General features: G+C 64.9%; 1 protein-coding gene across 1 annotated transcript; it reads left to right on the top strand.

Annotated features, from left to right (window-relative positions):
* Nucleotides 1–5,333: 5,333 nt before the first annotated feature.
* Nucleotides 5,334–19,338, top strand: FIBCD1 (fibrinogen C domain containing 1; the record flags this gene model as incomplete). Its single annotated transcript, XM_082008818.1, has 7 exons — nt 5,334–5,405; nt 10,397–10,873; nt 11,847–12,006; nt 12,774–12,910; nt 18,116–18,212; nt 18,579–18,758; nt 19,079–19,338. 7 exons carry the CDS (start codon nt 5,334–5,336, stop codon nt 19,336–19,338), a joined length of 1,383 nt encoding a protein of 460 aa, XP_081864944.1.
* Between the last annotated feature and the right edge of the window lie 198 nt (nt 19,339–19,536).

Below are 19,536 nucleotides of genomic sequence, written 5' to 3'. Positions count from 1 at the left end.
ATCTCTTGCAATAAACCTGACCTCTATTGCAGTTTGCATTGGGATTCAATAATCATTTTTCCTGCAAATATAACAATTAAACAGAGAAGTCTTGGTAGCTCGGGAGGGAAAGCCGGGGCTCCCCCAGGCTGCCGGCTGGAATTGGGGTGCCCAGCCCCTCGCCGGGGTTAGTTTTTACCAGCCAAAAGCCCTTTTGGGGGGCTGCTGGTAGCGAGGGAGCTGGGGGAGGCACCACCGCCTCCCGCTCACCTGCATATGCTCCTCCAGATGGCCCGGGCTGCTGCTCTTCATGCGGGAAAAGGTTTTAAATTAAAATCTGAGGGGTTTTGGCTGTTGTTTTTTTTTTTTTTTTTCTCCCTCGCTTTCCGGAGCTCCGGCCCATTTGCCATCATTAAGTATAGATGGAGCGGCAGCGCGGTGGAGCGGGGTGAGGGGAGGCTGCAGGCGCAGACCGGGGCTCGGCGGGGGTCTCCGGCTGGGCCCCTGCCCCGCAGAGACAGCTGTGCACCCCACAAGGAGCCCCTTTCCGGCTGGGGTCAGCCCCAGCTCTCCGCAGCCCTCCTCGGCTGCCGCGAAGCTGAATCGCTCCTCCCTGCCGAGCCCCCGCCGAGCCCCCCAGCCAGGCCCTCTCATCAGCTCCGAGGTACCCCTGTGCCACCGGCCCCTGCCCCGCCGGAGAGCGGGTGCCCAGCACTTTGGACATCCATCCTAGCAGGATCTGTCCTGGCTCTGCTCCAGAGCCTTTTCCCACCTGGCAGCTGCTTGCAGCGTCCCCCACACCAAGCCTTTAGCTCCCGTCTTTGCAGGGATGGGGTGGGAGGGATGGGACGGGACGGGACGGGACAGGATGGGACGGGATGGGACAGGATGGGACGGGACGAGATGGGATGGGATGGGGGGACGCAGCCTTCCTGCTCTGCCCTGAGCCCGGCAGAGGAGCAAGACCCACACAGGGGCAGGATTCGGCCCCTCCAGGGACTCTGGGATGCCAACTTTTCACAGAAACAGCGGATTACAGCGCATCAGCTCCAATCAATACTCTGCCGCGGCAGAAAGCAAAGGGAAAAGAGGAATAGAAAGAGGTTTCTCAGTTGTGGAGGATTTGGGGGTTTTGTTGTGTTTGGAGGGAGGGGAAAAACAGCCTGAGAAAGGGCTGAGCAGGAAGGGCTGGGGGGGCACAGCAGGCTCCCCCCACACCGGGGCACCGCTGAGGGGTGGGACCCTCCGAAACACGTGTGGTGCCAGGGAGAGCATGTGGGCATGGGGTGGGCATGGGGTGGGCACGGGGTGGGCACGGGGTGGGCACAGGGTGCTCAACCTCCACCCGGCACAGGGGGTTTGATCCCTGGGTCAGGGCATCTGCAGCAAAACCCTCCTGGCTCCGGCCACCCCAGCAGGGCAGAAGGTGGAGGAGGGGGGTTGGCAGAGAGAAGAGAAGAGACGCTCAGCCCCTGGTGTGGTCCTGCTGAGACCCCCACAAGGAGTGACCAGGCTCAGGGATGCTCTGGACAAAAGGTGGGGGGGGTGTGTTAAAGAAGGTTGTTTGGAAACCCAAAGGTCTTGCATAGGGATGAGCAGAAGAGATGCCCAGGGAGCTGCTGCCAGGGACCCGCTTTCGGCTGCAGCCCACGACCTCTTTGCAGGTAGTTTGTCTCCTTCTCTGAGCCACCGATTCCTCCCGTGGAAAGAAAAGGCCGTGGCACAGTGAGCAGTGTCACTAAACGATGGACAGAGCGCTCTGCCCATGCAAGAGAGGCTCTTTCCGCGGCGGCCGAAACAGCCGTTCCCCATGGGATGGGGGCTCGCGGAAGCCTCCTCAGGGCAGCGATGGGGACAGGGGCTGGGGCCACTGTGGACCGCCCCATTCCCATGCAGGGACCCCCCCCGGCAGCCACACTCACAGCAGGGAGAGCACCCACGGGGGACCTGGCACATTTTTTGTCACCCCGGGCCAGCGGCCCGGCTAAGGACCGGCTGAGCATCACAGCGCTCTCCCCGCGGCTGCTTGGGATGAGGCTCACGCACCTCCTCTGCATTCCGCGCTCTCGCCGGCGCAGGGGCGAAGAGCTTTGAAGGAGCTGCCCTTTCATTATTAATATGATGATGATGTCTGACGCCGCGTGTGCGCAGCGACGGCTCTCTGCCGCCGGTGGCACCCTGCCAAGAAAAGCTCCCGCTGCTCCTCGGGGGGGACCGCTCCCCCCCCCCCCGCCCCCCCCCAGCCTTTCTTCCGTCCCCAGCACCGCTCCGTGTCTCGGATGGTCAATAACGGAGTGGTTCTGCCCTGCACAGCCCCTCGCTGGATTGCACCCATGGGGCATCGGCCCCCGCGCTGGCTCTGGCCCTGTGACATCCTGGGGATGCAGAACAAGTGCTGGCTGAAGACAGCGAGGGGGGCAAAGTGCCACCGAGCCCCGTCTTGTGGTGTCTTGCTCCCCAGAGGGTCATGGAGCCAACCCGGGCCCGGCCTCTGCCTGCCACCTCCGCTGCAACTTTGTTCACTGTCTTGGACCACAAAATAGAAGATAGCGTCTGAAATTGTTTTTAAAAACCCTCATTTTAGTGCATGGGTCTGATCCCATGTTGCTTCACTGGTTTGCTGCCCCCAGGCCAAGCCGGGACCCCCCGGGCACCACGGGCAGAGCCGGCTCGGGGAGGGGAAACGCTGCCAGGAGCCACAGCTCCGGCAGGACCCGCTGCGGCCGCAGCCTGCCGGCATCCTCACATCAAACCTCTCTCCCATTTTTGCCCTCAGGCCACAGCCTGAGACATGAATCCTCCCCTCCGTCTGCCTATCGATCTCGGCTGGGCTGCTGTCGGAAGCCCCCTCCCCACCAGAGAAGCCGCTGTCAGCCCCCGGGGGGTCCCGTGCCCAAGGGTGCCCGGCTGCCGTGTGTGCCCAAGTCCTTGGGTGCACGGCTGCACCCTGAGCACCCGATCCCTCCCAGCACAGACCATGGGGCCGGATCTGGGACCGTGGGGCCACCAGGGGTGCCAGGGCTGGAACCACAGGGCTCAGCTGGCTGGGGACACCCCTTCCCACGTCCCCAGCACCACAGCTCCAGCCAGACGGGTAACGCGAGGTGACACAGCTCGGCGTGAGTCAGTGATGAGCCAGGCCAGTGTCCCCGCCAGCCCCTGGCTTGCCTGAGCGCCATGGATGGGCAGGGCTCACCCTGAGCATCACTCAGGCTCCCAGAAACATGGCCCCCTCAGCCGGGCAGGCACCCTCCATCCCGCTCACCGCCGCATTGCCACGGCTCAGAGAGCCATGCACCAGCCTGGCCACCGGGAACCGTGCTGGCGCCCACCGAGGCAGACCCTGCACCCACACCCTCGTGGGTACCCCAGTGTCAGGGTCAGCCCTGCTCGCACACCCCTGCCCGGCAGGCTCCCGAGCATCCCGTCCTGCGCCAGCCGCTGCGATTCAGCTGTGGGTTACGTCAAGGTATGCTGGATTGCAAATTAAACCTCAGCCCGCTGCACGGTCCCGGCTCCATCTGCAGCAAATGAGTTGCTGGACTTGGAGAGTGTCCAGTTGTGCAGCTCGGCGTGCCTAACACCCAGGGCTGACAAGCCACTGAATCACTCCTCCCCGCACTGCCAGGCCACATGAAGCCAAGATACATTTCTTTTTAATGATAAGTTTTTATTGTTTGGAGTTCAGCTAAAACAGCCTCCCGGGCGCCTGCAGCCTCCTGCTTCCAGCACGGCCAAACGGCTTGGGAGCTGAGCCCGGCTGGCACGGGCACACCAAACACCCCACCAGTGGAATGAGTTGGACGGTCTCCGCTGTAAAGGGAAGTCCTTGAAAACCATCCGTAGGGAAGGAGCTGGGCTGCCGGCCATCAGCATCACCTGGTAAATCCACACATCGCCACAGCCAAAGGCAGGATTTGCACCTGGCGAGGAGACAACACCCCCACCCCACTCCCTGACACACACACACACACACCCCCCGCCCCGCACCGACTGCTTGAGCTTCCCTCCCCACCCTGGAGAGCACTGTTTGCCAGCCCAGCACACACCCAATCCTTCCCAAAATGGGCTGTGCGCCCTGGAGAGGAGCCGCTTGGACCCCGGCCCCCCACATACACAACCTGCCCACCCCTGTGCCTTGCCTGCCATCGCAGGGAGGCAGCTCCCACGGGAGCTACTGGGGGGTCCCGGCTGGGGCTGAGCCCCTGGGACAGAGACTCGGGGATTTGGAGCAACCCCCAGCCCCGCTGTGCCATCCACTGGGGGACAGCCCCGGGCTGCAGGAGGGCGAGTGTGCAGGGGGGATGCAGGACCTCCCCGGGGAGGTTTCCCGGGAGCTTCTCGGCATCGAGAGAGAAATCAGCCTCCCCCCAGCCGGATTAACACAGGGATGAGCCATCACTGCGTTCATGATGCTCCTCTGAACCTCTTAGCAGCACTCCTGCCCACCGGCCAGACAACCGGCAAATCGAAGGTTGAAGGGAGGTGCCGCAAGGGTATGGTGAAGGAACCCACGTCCACGCCTGGAGACGTGGAGGTAAATCAGGCCGGGGAGGGCCAGCACCACTGCTTTGGGCTGGGAACGCTGGGGTTTGGGTAAGTGATGCTCTGGTGGGCATCAGTGTGAACCCCATGTGCCAGGGGATGTGGCTGCTGCCTCCCCCCAGCCAGCACCAGCCTTCCGCCACGCGCTGGGTTTTGCTGCCAGGCCCCCAGCACTTGGGCATAAAGGTTTAGGGAGGCCGATGCCAATGCCCCCCCCCGCCCAGCATCCTGCCCATCCCTGCCCACTGAGCACCTTCAGCGCTGGGGGGCTGCACTGGGGACGGTGGCTTTTGGAAAGGAGGTGAGCGGGTCCCCGGGGCACCTGCCCCCAGCCCCCTGAAACTCCCCTGGACCCGCTGGCACCAGCTCCTGCCTTACCGGCTGCCGCTCCTCCAGCTGTGTTGGCACATCTGGGCAGCTGCGGGGCTGCGGAGACCCGGGGCAGAAGGGGAGTGGGCTCGGATCCCGAGTGACTCCGGAGGCGCAGGGCAGTGCTGGGCGGGCCGGGGCGAGTCCCCGGGGCATCGCCGGGCGGTGGTACCCGGAGCGGGGCCGGGGGAGCCCCGGGGGGAGCGGGGCGGGCGGGGAGGGAAGATCCACCCCCGTGTCCATGCCCGTGTCCTCCCTCTCTCCCTCCCTCCTCTTCCTCCCTCCTCCCTCCTCCTCCTCCTCCTCCGCCGCCGCCGCCGCCGCCGCCGCCCGTCCTCCCGCCGCGGCCAGCCGGGCAGCGCGGGCGGGCCGGGGGCTGCGCCGCCGGGGGGGGGTCTTGGGCGGGGGTCTGGGCACTTGGGCTGGAAGTTGGCGGCGCGATGGGGAACGAGCGCTGGAAAACCGTGGGAGGAGCCTCGCAACTTGAGGACGGGCAGCAGGAGAAATCGCAGGTATGGGGCGGGGGGGGGGATGGCAGCGGGCAGCCCGGGGGTCCCACCGAAGGCCCCCCACGTTCCCCGCCAGCGAGCTCTTCTCCCAGTGCAGCCCGGCGGGGTGAGCGGCCCCCCCTCCGTGCAGAGCCCCCCGGGCTGCCTCCCCACTCCTCGAATTATGGAGTTTATTTCTGCGCAGCCAGTGTCCCCCTCACCCCCCAGCGCCGGGGCTGCCCGGCGGGCAATGCTGCAGGGCTGCCACGCGCGGCTCTGACGGACCGCTGCACGCTTTAAACTGCTTAAATAACCCTTGAAAAGGGATTTGGCACCTCGGCTCCCTCCTGCAGCCAGAGGCATCCCCCTTGCTTCGGGAACGCCCGGCTGCCTGGCCCGCTCTTAACCCCCAGATTAAGCCCCGCTGGTTTGGGGGGTGTTTTGGGGGAGAGGCCGGTGCTACGGTGGGGTGCGGTGAAGCAGTGGCAGAGCCTGCGGCAACGCGTGGGGATCTGGCACGTGCCAGGGGCCCTTTGCACAACCAGCTTGGCCAGCCCAGCGCGCAGGTAGAGGCCAGCGGCCTGGCCTCTGGCTGCCAAGCGTGCCGGAGCAGGCAGGGAAGCGCAGGCATGGCTGCGTGGCTGGGGCACGCGGTTGCCCTGCCTGCACTCCGGGCACGGGCAGCATGGTAAGGGAAGGGGTGCGGAGTATGGGCAAGCGTGCCTGGTGCGTGCCTGGGAAGAGCTGAGGGAAAGCGAGTCTCCGACAGAGCTTGTGAGTCGAGGGAAGGAGCCAAGAGCCGGCAGTGCCTGCCCTCCCTTCGCACCCTGGCGCTGGGCGAGGATGGGGGGGAGCAGCCGGCCCCAGCCGTGAGACCCCCAGGTCTGCCGCTCCCCTGTCCCGCAGCAAGGCAGGAAAGGGACTTCTGCCTGACTTCTCCCTTCTGCACACCCTTCTCCGAGCCCTCTTCTGCCTGGTCAGCCCATCCATGCCGAACAACTCCCTCACCTCGCTGGAGAGGGGCTGCCCACCCTGAGAGGCCCCAGACCCCCCAAGAGAGAAACCTCGCTCTCCTCTCCCCTTCCCGGCAGAGCTGCCTCCCTGGCACGCAGCCCCTCCACGCAGGGGTCCCAGCAGTGCCGTCTGGCTGGAGCCAGGCTGCCGCTCTCGGCCCGGCTTTGTGCTCCCAGGACAGCCCCAAAGATGAGCTGGGCAGGATGGGTCCAGCCCCACTGCCCGTACGGGGCTGGACATCGCAGCCCGGAGCCGGTGGTCCACGCCAGGGGCTGCAAAGGAGGCGCGGAGTTTGCTGTGCCACTGGTGCTGGGCTCCCAGCTCCCGTAAGCTCCGGTAGAAACCCGTCCCAGCCCAGCTGCGTGCTCACCCACGGAGCCGGCTCCGGCACGCTCACCAGCCCTCTCCTCTCCCGGAGCCACAAAGCACGCCGTGCTGTAGGAGCGGTAGCAGGCAGGCTTTGGGTGACGGAGAAGAGCAGGTAACGGGAGCGGGGTTCAGTTCATCTGCCTCCGTGCCTGTGGGGAGCGAGTGAAGTGTGGCGTTAGGCTCCGGGAGGGCACGGGGAGCAGCAAGGGTGCAGGGGGGCAGCTGGGGTACAGCCCCTGCCCCGGGACGAGCGGGGACGGGGGCTGCAGCCCTGTGCAAAGCTGAGCAGCAGCAGAGCAGGGCAGGCAGGGAGGGTGGAGAGGGACGGGGGCAGTGGAGCAGCACAGGGCGAGCGGCTGGAATGCAAAATAAGCTGCTTGAGCAGCTCCGGGGTGAGCAACTGCTTGGGGGGGTGTTGCTGCCCTGGGGCTTCTTTGGGGCTGTGTGGACCCAGCAGTAAGGTGGGGGTACCTGGACTAAGTTTGCCCCGGCAGCTGAGCCTGGGCGATGCAAACCACAGTGTCCACCTGCCTCAGAAGCGCAACCGGGGTCCTGGTTCGTACATGGTTGGGGGCACAGCTCAGGAGGAGAGCACCCAGGGCTGCCCACCATCGCTGCCCACCATCCCAGAGCACAGAGCTCGCCTGGCAAGCCGGCAAAGAGCAGCGGCTTTGGCAGGAGCAAAGGGCACCTCCTCCTCAAAGAGCATCTCCCACAGCGGAGCTCACCCTCTCCCACCACCGTTCTCCATACACGGCCCAGCCCACCTCTGGCTCTGCTCTGGGGACAAGCCGGCTCGTGTCCTTCCCTCCCCGCAGGCTGCGTGTGCCGGAGCTGCTGGCTCCCGCGCCCAGCACGGCTGCCTGCCTGTCCGGCTGGCTGAGGGACGCTTAGCGAGGGGCAATGGGCGCTGGGGCTGCGAGGACCCACAGCCCCAGGGTGCAGGGCAGCCCATGGGCTGCTCACGCAGCGTGGCTGGGGCACGGAGGACCCGTCCGCCGCAGGGCACGGTGGCCAAGCTTACTGCCTGAGCCAGCACAGAGCACGGAAATCCCGGCTCAGCTTTGCACCAGGAAGGCAACGGTGCCTCGGTTCCCGCCTGGGGCTCCCTCCTGAGCTCCAGCCCCAACTCCAGAGCAGGTTTGCAAGTGAAGCTCCGCTTGTCCCAAGCACCTCCCAGACTTGCAGCTTCTGCTCTCCTTAGGAAGGAGTGATTTGGAGGCATTGAGACCTCCAGCCCGATGGATATTCCCAGGGGGACGTCAATAACCGGGGCAGCTGCCACATGGTCAGCAGGGAGATGTCCTGCAGCCACTTGAAAGCCTCGGCAAGAAGATCCAGGAGCCCAAGGCCATGCAATGGAGGGCAGAAGCCCCTGGAACCACAAGGGCTGTGGCCATGGTGGGGCAGGAGCGGGCAGCAGAGGTGTCTGCAGGACCCCATGCCAGCAGCCGGGCCCGCCGCTGCGGGGCTGCAGTGCCGGAGGAGTTTGGGGGGACCCACACCCCAGTTTGGAACGCGGCTGGTGCCACGGGCTGAGCGTTTCCCTCCTCTCCCCACTGCAGGTTGCCAGGTAACAACCTGCCAGCAAAATGCCGTGGGACTCGTAAAGCTGCTGCCGCTCGGGATCTCGCGGTCACAAGCAGAAGTGGTCAAGTGCGAAGGGGATTGGCCCCCGGTTCCTGCCCTGGATCCCAGTGCTGGCGGGAGGGCAGCGATGCTGGGGCTCAAAGGCTGGAAAACAGTTGGATGCAGCTGCAGGATTTTGGTGTGTTAAAGCCTGGTTGGGATTTGTGCGGCTGCGGGAAAAGGAGCGTCGGCCGTGCACGGCTCTGCTCCTGAAACCCGTAACTCAGGCGGGTCCCTCGGCCGTTCCAGCCCATCCACGTGTCCCGGCGCACACGGTTCAGGCTGGGGACGTCAGCGAGGTGGGGAGCAGCAGCGTGCGGGACAGGAGGGCGCAGAGCCAGGGAGCTGAAGATGCTGCGACAGCCAGGACAGGTTGGGGACACGGGCCCTGCTCACCCCGCGGATCCAAACCACCTGATGTTGGCCTCTGGTCAGCAGCCATCCCTCCTGTCACTTCCGTGCTGGCAGGGTGCCGAGGGGCCGGGTCGAGCTCAGGTCCCTGGTGTCCACGTGAGGGTGTCAGCGATGGGCATCTCCCACCTCTGTCTGCCACCATCCTGCTGCTCCTGGGTGCCCCTTGTGCCCCTAAGCCAGGGCTCTGTGTCTCCAAACACAGGGCAAACTCCTCGACCCGCTGTTTGCCGAAAGCTCCCCTGTTGCCTTTGACATCTCCTTTTAACGCACGCCGAGGGGCTGAGCCTGGGGCTGCTCCTTACGGAGGTCCCTGCAGGGTGGCTTCCCATTCAGCCCGGTGCCGTTTGCACCTCCAGCCTCACTCCATAGGCTGGGGAAGAAACCTGGAGGATCCCCGGGGGGGCTGGGGCACCCAGGACCCCCCACCCCTCCCTGGCCAGCCCTGCCGCAGCCACGGTCACCTTAATGCAAATGGTTGTGGGAGCGTGAATGAAATGAAGGGTGCTTGAAGGAAGGTGTCACTCCAGATAGATATGCACAGGAGGGGACAGGGCCTGGGAAATCTTTGCAGATGCAGCAATTTTCCCCTCGTTTCTGGGGAAAGTAGTCTTTGTCTCTCTGAATCTGTAGCTTTCTGGCAGCCCTGCAATTCCTTGTGACAGCCGCGGCCGGGGTCAGGGGAAAATCACAGCCTCTGTCCTGCAGGTATAATGAGAAGGCGAGGTGGCGAGGGTACGGGGGCTGATGCGGCCGGGTGGCAGCTCGCCACTGACGGCGTCGGCACTTTGTGCTTTGCAAAGAGAAACGGGTCTCGGTGTGTGCGGAGCAGCCCCCGCGGGCCAAGCCGATGGGTCCCTGCCCCAGCGGAGCTGCTGGAGGTACTCGAGGGGGCCAGAGACCTTTACGACGATCCCCCTCCCCGGGAGGCTTCGGGACAGGTCCGAGGGCTTTGGGAGCAGCTCTGCTCCCCGCTGGCAGGCGTGAGGGTGCAAGGGGACGGGGACGCATGGCGCCCACAGCTGGGAGATGCCCCTGCAGAGCGGTCCCCAAGCTGCTCAGGGCGGTGTGGTCCCAACATCGACCCACAGCCTCCCCTTGCTGCTGGGGACAGCCCTGCCTTCCCTCGCCTCCTTGCTTTCCCCGCGGTCCCCACTCTAGGGAACACGGGGGGGGGTTCCCTTTTTCTCCCCATGTTTGCGCCCAGGGCAGCGGGGAGCCCTGCACACACCTCCCGGGGAGCGGGGGCTGCTCCGGCTGAGTATCACCCGCCTTAAATAAAACATGCCAGCGGGAGCAGGCGGCCGCCGTGCCTCCACTCTCTTTATTATTTCATCCTCGGGCTCCCAGGCGGGTTTAGCCGCTTCGCTCGCTGAGCGCTCGCCCGTGGCCTCCCTGTCCTTGGCAGAACCACAGGGCTCCCTGGAGTCCCCACGTCCCCTCCTCTGCCACCACCCCCGTGTCCAGCGTCACATCCCCCCCGTTGCTGGACTCCCCCAACGCCCGTGAGGGTTTGAACCCACCTCTCAGATGCAGGGCAGCAGGATGGGTCCATCCGGATGGGTCCCCACGATGTCTGTCTCTGTCCGCAGAGGATGAGCTGCGGGTACGTCCTGTGCACAGTCCTGCTGTCGGTGGCCGTCCTCCTGGCAGTGACGGTCACGGGTGCCATCCTCTTCATGAACCACTACCACACGCCCGTCACCGAGTCACCCCCCGTCATCAGCACCAACCCCGAGGAGGCCAACGCGCTGGTCACCATCGAGAAAGCCGACAGCTCCCGCATCAACATCTTCATCGACCCCAACTGCCCCGACACAGCGGGCACCTTCGGGCGCCTGGAGGGGCTGCAGACCTCCCTGCTGCGCGCCGTCACCGACCACGACGCCGAGGCCAAGGCCACCAAGAGCCAGCAGAAGGCCTTGCTGGTCACCGTGGCAGACGAGGTGGCCAAGCTGCTGACGCATGCCGCGCAGCTGCGCGCCGACTGCGACGGCCTCAAGAAGGGGCACAGCGCCATGGGGCAGGAGCTCAGCGCCCTGCAGAGCGAGCAGGGCAGGCTCATCCAGGTGAGCCGGGGCCAGCGTTGCCGCACGATGCTCCTTGAGGGCAGACCCCTGCCCCGTCCCCACGTCCCCGGGGCATGGCTGCTTGCAGCCCCTGCCCACGGTGTCCAGGGGAGACCTCCAGCAGAAGGAGCTGACATTTAAGGCTGGTGCTTGGGAATTGCAAGTTAGGAAGCACAACTTCAGCTCCAGCTCATCAGCTGCCTGCGTCTCGCTGCCACACGGCCCCGGTGCCGGTGAGCCGGCTGTACAGACTCCCACACTGTGGATCTCTTGATGCTGGGTCCAGTTTGGGGGCTGCAAACAGAGCTGAGAACAGCACAGGACCATCCCAAGGGCAGTTCATGCAGCAATCAGCCCCTCCTTATTTACGGTCCCAAAAATTTCCCAGCCGATGAGCTGTGTTGAAATGCTTACCTGGGTATGCCAGGGGGGCACGGCTGGATGCTCGGCTCCATGCCCGTCCCTCCTGATGTTCATCCCGCTCCAGCAAGAGCAGCTTGATCCCGGCTGCTTCATTTCGTTCCCTGTCCTGCTGCTCTGCCACGGCTGCCCCACGTCACTCGCCCGGCCCGGGTCACCTCGGGGTACAGCGGAGAGCCGGCGGCTGTCTCAGGACACAGCTATTCCTGCCGCCTCCGCGATCCCGTCCCCTTGCCCAGAGATGGTCTTTATCCTGCAGGGTGGCAGCACCGACGCGCCCAGGTTTGGGGATTTCTCAGCTCTGGTGGCAACAGGCGCTACCTGGACCCTGACGTCAGGCCCAGAGATGCCATATGGCATCTGCTGTGGCTTTTATGTCCCCACCTGGTCCCCACCAGCCCATACCCTGGCAGGGAACATTGCTGCTCGCAGGTGTCTGGGGAGCCGTGGGAGTGGGCAGAGCATCCTTGCAGTGGGGTGGTCAAGGGGCTGGGGGGTGGCAGGGGTTTAACCATATTTAACCTTGTCCCCTCCACGTGTCACCTGCCCACAGCTGCTCTCGGAGAGCCAGACCAACATGGCTCGGCTGGTGAGCTCCATCAGTGACGTCCTTGACACACTGCAGAAGGAGCATGGCGGTGCCCGGCCCCGGCTCAAGGCTGACCTGCAGCGAGCGCCGGCCAGGGGAGCGCGGCCCCGGGGCTGTGCCAACGGTGAGACGGTGTCCCCGTCCGTCCCCGGGGCGAGGGACGCGCCTGGGGCTGCTCTCGGCAGGTCTTTGCCTAAGAAGAGGGGAGGGAGACAACCAGCCTGGAGAAGGGATTTAATACAGTGGGGGGCTGGCAGGGCGATGGGGCAGATGGAGCAGGAGGGAGATGGAAAGGTGTGTCCCAGAAGGGGTGCTTCACACTGCGCGGCCGGCCCCCAGTTGTCCATAAAGCAGCACGCAAAGCCACCCAAAAGCCGCTCCATGCCCCTGCAGACCCACCCGTTCCCCACGCAGACATTGCTGGGACAAAAACGGAGCAAAAAGCAACCGTTCTCCTTCATTTGGGTGCAGAGGGCCGCGCTGCACGGGACGCGGAATAAACCAGTCACATTCATCATCACTTGGTTAAGATGAAGCCGAGTGAGACTGTCCTGGTGCTGCGAGCACGTGCCCATACTCTGCCTGCAGCTGCCTCCGGGCATCGGCTCCCTCCTCCCCGGCTGGGTCCCAGCCTGCCCCTGCTGGCACCCGGGGACATGGGGTCAGGCCCTGACAGCACCCAGGGGGGTTCCCCGTGGTGGCTGCGTCCCCCCGGGCACCGCTCGCCCCGCGCATCGGCGGAGAGAGGAGGGGAAGAGCAAGGCAGCGCCGAGCCGCCAACTAGAGCTGGCAGCAAGGTTGAGAACCTGAAAGAAATGGCAAGACATTAAATTAGATCATTAATTAACCAGCTTTCCTCTCATCCCATACCATCCCAATGCCACCCTGCAGGCTCCCGGCCCCGAGACTGCTTTGATATCTATGCAAGCGGACAGCAAGAGGATGGGATTTACTCCATCTTCCCCACGCACTATCCCTCCGGCTTCCAGGTCTACTGCGACATGATGACCGACGGGGGCGGCTGGACGGTGAGCTGCCGCCGTGCCAGGGGCCACCGGGTGATGCCACCGCCGGCTACGGGCTGTCCCTGCGCGGGGATGCGGGGGGTGGGAGACGTCACTCTCAGCGCTTGGATGTGTCATCGGGATGGGGGATAAATGCAAATGGGTTCTGGCTGCGCACAAGGTGCGCGGTCCCTTGGGGAAGGAAGCAAATAGGCTTGTTCGCGTTACCTGTGCCGGTGGCATCGGCAGATCTGCCCGGTGCTGCCAGGCTGAGCCCTGTGCCGGAGCCCAGCAGCCCTGCCCTGGGCTTGGGGAGTTTGGCTGGAGCTGGAGAGTGGTTTCAGGCAGGGAGCTGGATGCCAGGGCTGGAGCTCGCCCTTCTCGGTGGGGCTGGTGCGCAGCTGCAGCACAGCGTAGCTGCTGTTGTGCCGTGGAGCGAACGGCTGTGCTTTGCCCCATCCTCACAGTCCCCGGGAGCTGGGGCTCAGGACGGACCCCAAACCTGGCACGTTTTGCCTTGTCTAACATAGGGGCACCCGGGGGGGCACCCCCGATGCTGTGCCGATTCACTCGCTCCCTGGCCGTGCTGTGCAATTCGCTTTGCCGCGGTGGCTGCGACAGCCCCGTAATCACGGTAATGGAGGCAGGGAGCCGGGGGGACGTGGCGCTGGCAGCCCCAAGCCCAGAGACCCCCTTTGCCCTTGAGGTGCGAGCAGTCCCTACCCAGGAGGGGCATGTCTCGGGGTGCTGCTGTGCTGGCAGGGCAGCGAGGGGGTCCCAGGGAGGTGTTGGGGGCTCACCGGGAGGGGTGGGCAGGCAGCCTCTCCCCCGAGGACACACTGGGTGAGCCAAGCTGGCCAGCACCCCTCCAGCTGGGTGCTCTAGGAAACAAATCCCCGCGATCTGATTCCCCTAAGCAGCTTTGAGCCGTGCCAGGAGGGAGCTTAGCCCCCCTGCCCTTGAGGGGCTGATGAGCCTTCGGCCTCAGTCTGCCCAGAGCCCACCCCAGGCGGGAGCGACCTGTCGTGCACAGGTCAGTGCCAGCAGCTCCGGTGGGTGCTCCCCTGAGGCACAATGCAGCCCCAGGGACCCCAGCTCCTGGGGGACTCACAGAGGGAAAAGGGGGGACCCCGCTGGCTCCCCAGGGTGGGGAGGGTCCTTGCAAACCCTGTGCGCAGCCTGCACCAGCCCCAGCCATGCTCAAGTGCTGCCTGAAGAGCAGCCCAAGGTGATTAGCAAGACACTCAGAGGCTTATTTAAACCTGCTGCAGCCGGGAGGGCTCCGGCTGGGCTGGGGAGGGGGCGAGGCAAATGATTTTACACCCGGCAGTATGGTGGGCTCTGGCAGCAGGGCCGGCACGGTGCTGCCTGCAGCACCAGGGCTCTGCCCTGCCTCGACTGGGGCACAGGAGCCAAACCAGGTGCCGAATCCTGGCGTTCCGGAGACAGGCGCATCCAGAGCAGGGCTGAGGGTGCTCACCCCAATCTCCCATTTCTTGGGGCTGCTCTGCAGCGCAGGCTCCCAAACGTACCTCCAGGTCCCCGGGGTGCAGGGGGGTGTCTCAGCCATCTCCCGTGGGGCTGGGGATGTGTGGGGATCTCTGGGGCACTGACCCACCTGAGCTCCAGGTAAGCCGTGGCACAGCTGGGCACCATGGTGCAGAGCCTGGGAAACTTCCCTCCCCTCCTCCTGCTCTGGAGCGATTACTCCTGACATTTGGGCTTATTTGCATGTGGGTGGGTGGGTGGAAACGACGGCAGCAGCTGAATCAATTTTGACTCGGGAGCTTGGGAGCTGCTGAGCTAAGCCTTAGCCTGCACGGATGGCGTAGAGACCATGGGGAATGATGCAGAGGAAAGAGCCGTCCCGATGCCCCGTCAGGGAGAAAGCCGGCCAGTGTCGCTCACTGGGTGCTGCTCAGCACCTCCCCATCCTCTGTGCTGTGATCCCCCATCGCCCGCGACCTGCGGCATCGCCCTGTCCCCTTGCCAGAGGCAGGATCCCCAGTCATTCCTTGTCCCCTTCCTCGGGAAGGCTGAGCAAAGCACAGCCCGTGCCGGACCAGCGCCTCTCCTCCCCGTGATGGCCACGTCCAGCTCGGGGCAGCTGAAGACCCATGTGCTGTGTGAGCGATCGCAGCTCTGGGGCTGTTTGCTGCCTGTTTTGTGTAGTCAAGAAGCAGAATTCTGGTAGAGAGGGCAGCCAGCACCAGCACCCGTGCAGGGCAGGGCGACAGGGAGGCAAAGAAATGTGGGAGGGAAGAGCCGGGGAGCCCCCACCGCACCCCCCAGTCCATTTCGTCCCCGCTTCGGTCCTGCCCGCCAGCAGCGGGGCCACATTCACGGCCAGCTGGGTCATGGGTCCGGGTCGGCGCCCGCCAGCGCCAACGGGAGCATCCGCGTCCTGCGCTCGGCACCGACTTTAATTGCAGTGATTGACCCGAGCCTCGCGGCAGCGCCGGGCTGCAGCCCTGTAATTGCCCGACCTAAACCGACTCTCTCACCTCCGGCACTTTATTAAAGTAATAACAGAGTGACGGAGGGCGAGGGAGCCTCGGCATCCTGGGAGGCCTGGAAAAGTTGCCTCTTGGTGTGCTGTCGTCTTGGGAAGTCTTTGCAAATGTCCCGCGCTCCTCCTGGGGCCCCTGAGCCTCCACCGCTGCCCAGCCGCGGCAAAGCCCCCGGGGTCAGCACCTCGGCTCTGTGAGCAGCAGTGCCGCGGCAGCTCCGGCTGCCTCAGCATCCTCTTGCACGTACGGCGCGTGGCGGGAAGTGGTGGGAAAGCCGAAGGACGTGGAAGAAGAGGCTGTGCCGGCAGGACGAGGGCTGTGGTAATGTGGAGTGACAGTTTCCAGCTTCACGGTCACCTGCCGTTCTGGGGACGCTGGCGGGGACGGCTTCACCCAGACTGCTTGTCGCCCGCTGGAGGGGTCCCGGCGTGGGCTGGGGGTTTGAGCAGACACGGATGCATTTACACAAGGGCTGGGATGAGCTGAAGGCAGCGGCTGAGACCAACCAAGGGAAACGCATGCTGTTGTGTGTTGCCATGAAAGGAGCCGAGACACTTCTGCTGGCAGGGACAGGCAGGAGCAGGCAGGTCCCCGGGACGGGCAGGGATTTGGTGGGGGCCGGCATCAGGGGGCTACGGGGAGAGGGAGCAGAGTCCTCCCTCACCACCAACACCATGGCAGGCACAGGCTCCTGCTCTTCTCTTTTTTTAACCCATTTTTCTGGGTTCGTGCCTTTACAGGAGCCTTTCTCTGCCCCACGAGCTCCGTGGGACTGGGGGAGGCAGAAAGCAGGGGAGATAAATATTTCAGCCTCGCATTTAACGAAGGGAAGCAAATCCTTTTTGCTTAAGAGGGGGGTGATGCATCTTTGATGAGCAGGAGAAGAGCGGCGAGGCAGGGCTGGGAGTGCGCAGCGAGCCTGCGGGTCACTGGTGCTCACAGCATCCCGGGGGGGCGAGGAGGAGGCTCCCGCATCCCAGCCTGCACACGGTGGGTGCACGAGTGAAACGCGGAGGGACTGTGGGTGAGAGGTGCTGAGGATGGAGCAGGAGACCCAGGAGGACACAGGACCTCCAGCCATTTCAACCCAGTTTCGAGGTCCTTGGGGCCGAGACCGCCGGGCACCGGGGCACCGAGGGCTCTGCCGGCACCCGGGGTGATCGCCGAGCCGTGCCGAGGCTCAGCTAACGGAGCCGTGCCCCGCACGCGTCCCTGGGCCCTGCTTAGGCAATTGGCCTATTTACAACCGCAGGTCAAAGCCGATTAAGAGGGAGCATCGGTGCTGCCTCCGCTGCCTTCCCTCTGCGGCAGCGCCGGAGCCGGCATTGGCCAGGGAAAATCAGCTTCGGGCTCCCGTCCAGCCACACCCATCCCCCTTTCCCAGCAAGCCTGAAGAAAGCCCCTTTAAACGGGCTTAACCGCAGCTTCTCAAGCGCTCAACGCAGGGATAAAAATTAAGGCTCTAATTCTAGAAGGTAAGTACAGCAGGATCAGAGCTGTGCTGTGCTGAGGAGCATCCCCGGCCCCAAAAACGCCCTCCTGGTGAAGGGCGAAACAGCGGGAAGTTCATGAGCTGGGTCTCCTCCGCGTGCCGGCGTGAAACCTCGCACGTGCTGAAGGGCAGGAGCAGCCGTGGGGAGACTGCCGAGGGGGTCCCCGCGGTGGAGCAAAGCACGGTGCCTTCCCAGCCGTGAAATCGGGGTGAACGGCAGAGCCCAGCCCCGAAAACAGGGTGCTCTGGCCCCATGGCTGCCAGCGCACAGGGCGGCTCTTCCTAAATCACCGAGCGCCCCGGCCCCCCACTGCGGCAGCCATGGGCGCGTGGCACTTGGTGGCAATCGGGCAGGCTGGTTCAGCCAAGTTTAATGCAATTAATCCAGGGCTGGAGGCTTAATTAAGTTCAAATGGTCGGACATGGAGCAGCATTTTCTGGATCGTTGTCAATAAATCAAAACTGAAACTACGGATAAAAGGGAATGAAACACAGAGGGCACGACATGCCGATGAGCAGATGGGAGAGGAAAAGGGGAAGGTTCCGATGAGAAAAGCCACGCTGAGCCCCAGGGACCTGGCTGGGAATTGGAGCTCTGCAGGAGTTGGGGCAGCCAGTGCCCCACAGCTAATTTCTCTGGAAGACTAAGGAGAGCGTCACAGAAAGGATGCCTGATAACGGGGCGGCTGCCCCGGCGAGAGCGGGGACCCAGGAGTTTTCCGTGGCACCGAGCATCCCACCATTCGCAGGATGGCTTGGACTGACCTGGGCAGCACGTGCTGCAGGGACAGACCTCGAGTCATGCCGTCCGTCCGTCCGTCCAGCTGCCCAACTGTCCGCTCCTGCGTGCGATGGCAGAGCCCAGCCTGTTTCCCACGCGCAGCTGGGAGCCGGGCGTGGGGTGCCCACCCGTGCCGGGGCACCGGCCACCTTCCCGCAGGAACACACCGCGCGTTCCCCGAGCTCTGCTCCCATTTCCAGGCAGAGGATCCAGCCAAGTGTTTGATCTGAACCAACTCACCCGCCCCCAGGAGCCTGATCCGGCATTTCCCCGGGGACCTGCTCGCCAGCATCCCTGTGTAATTACTGAGGGTTTAATTTGCGCCTGTGTCTAACAAGGCAGCGGCGGGGAGGGGTGGGCAGCAGGGTGGGGAGCAGGGGGGCTGCTCGGGGCGCGCAGGCTCGGAGCAGCCCCACGACTGACACCCCGCGTGTCTCCCTCCCCAGGTGTTCCAGCGGCGGGAGGACGGCTCCGTCAACTTCTTCCGCGGCTGGGAAGCTTACCGGGATGGCTTCGGGAAGCTGACGGGAGAGCACTGGTTAGGTGCGTGGGGCCAGCAGCGCCCGCTCCTGGGCGGGCTGGGAAAGCCTGGGGCCCCCCAGGCCCCCCGGGGATCTGGGGTTCCTTTGCAAAGGAAAGGGCTCCGAGAGCCCTCGGCCAGCGCTCACGTCCTGGGGGGACAGCCTGGGCAGGCGGGGAGGGCACCGGCTGCCCGCGCAGGGGCAGGGACGCCGTGGGGCTGTTTGTCCGTGGGCCGAGCGCATGCCCTTGGCTCAGCAGTAACAGAGCGAGGGCTGGAGGGTGCGAACGGCTCCCCGCTCCCCATCCCAGCCTGCACCCCCTCCCCAGGGACCCCCCGTCACCCCGTCCCTGCCGGGGTCCCTCACTTACCCCCTCCCTCCGCTGCAGGGCTGAAGCGGATCCACGTGCTGACGGTGCAGGGCAGCTACGAGCTCCGCATCGACCTGGAGGACTTCGACAACGGCACCGCCTTCGCCCACTACGGCAGCTTCGGCGTGGGGCTCTTCTCGGTCGACCCCGAGGAGGACGGGTACCCCGTCTCTGTTGCTGACTACTCAGGGACAGCAGGTAGGGCGGCAGGGTGGGGGGACATGCATGGCCCCACGGGGCAAGGGGTGGCCCACGGCCACCAATCCCCCTCGCAGGGGTGTTGGCCGTCTCCTCCGGCACTGGTGGCGGTGCCGGCTGCATCCCTACAGCGACAGGGAGCTGGAGGCAGGAGAGGGACTGTGGGTGGGCGTTTGCGGGGCAGGTGACCCCAAGAGCCCCGTGCATCACCAAAGGAGCCCCACTGGGGTGTCCAGGGGAGCCCCCAGGGATGGGAGACAGCCCAAGGGCAGGGTGAGGGGCAGGAAGGGCCCATCATGTCTCCTTTTCCCCCACGGCAGGAGACTCCTTCCTGAAGCACAACGGGATGAAGTTCACCACCAAGGACCTGGACAACGACCACTCGGAGAACAACTGCGCGGCTTTCTACCACGGCGCCTGGTGGTACCGCAACTGCCACACCTCCAACCTCAACGGGCAGTACCTCAAGGGCCACCACAGCTCCTACGCCGACGGCATCGAGTGGTCCTCCTGGACCGGCTGGCAGTACTCACTCAAGTTCACTGAGATGAAGATCCGGCCTGTCCGGGAAGAGAATTAGGTGGATAGCATGAGCCCCCCGGCCCCATGCCCACCCCCGCCCTTCCCCACTGCCCCGCAGCCCTGTTCCCCCGGTTGCCGTCCTCCCCGAGGGCTGGTCCATCTTTGAAGGGCCCCTGGGGAGCGCCTGCCCCCGGGGAGGGCAGCTTTTGCTCCCGGGTGCCTGTGGGCATCACCGGACCTTTGCTCCCTGCTGCCG

This window comes from Phaethon aethereus, assembly GCF_964289735.1.
Source record: "Phaethon aethereus genome assembly, chromosome: 20".
Lineage (NCBI taxonomy): Eukaryota > Metazoa > Chordata > Aves > Phaethontiformes > Phaethontidae > Phaethon > Phaethon aethereus.
The sequence above is the reverse complement of the archived record's forward strand: the minus strand, read 5'-3'. Positions and strand labels throughout refer to the sequence as shown.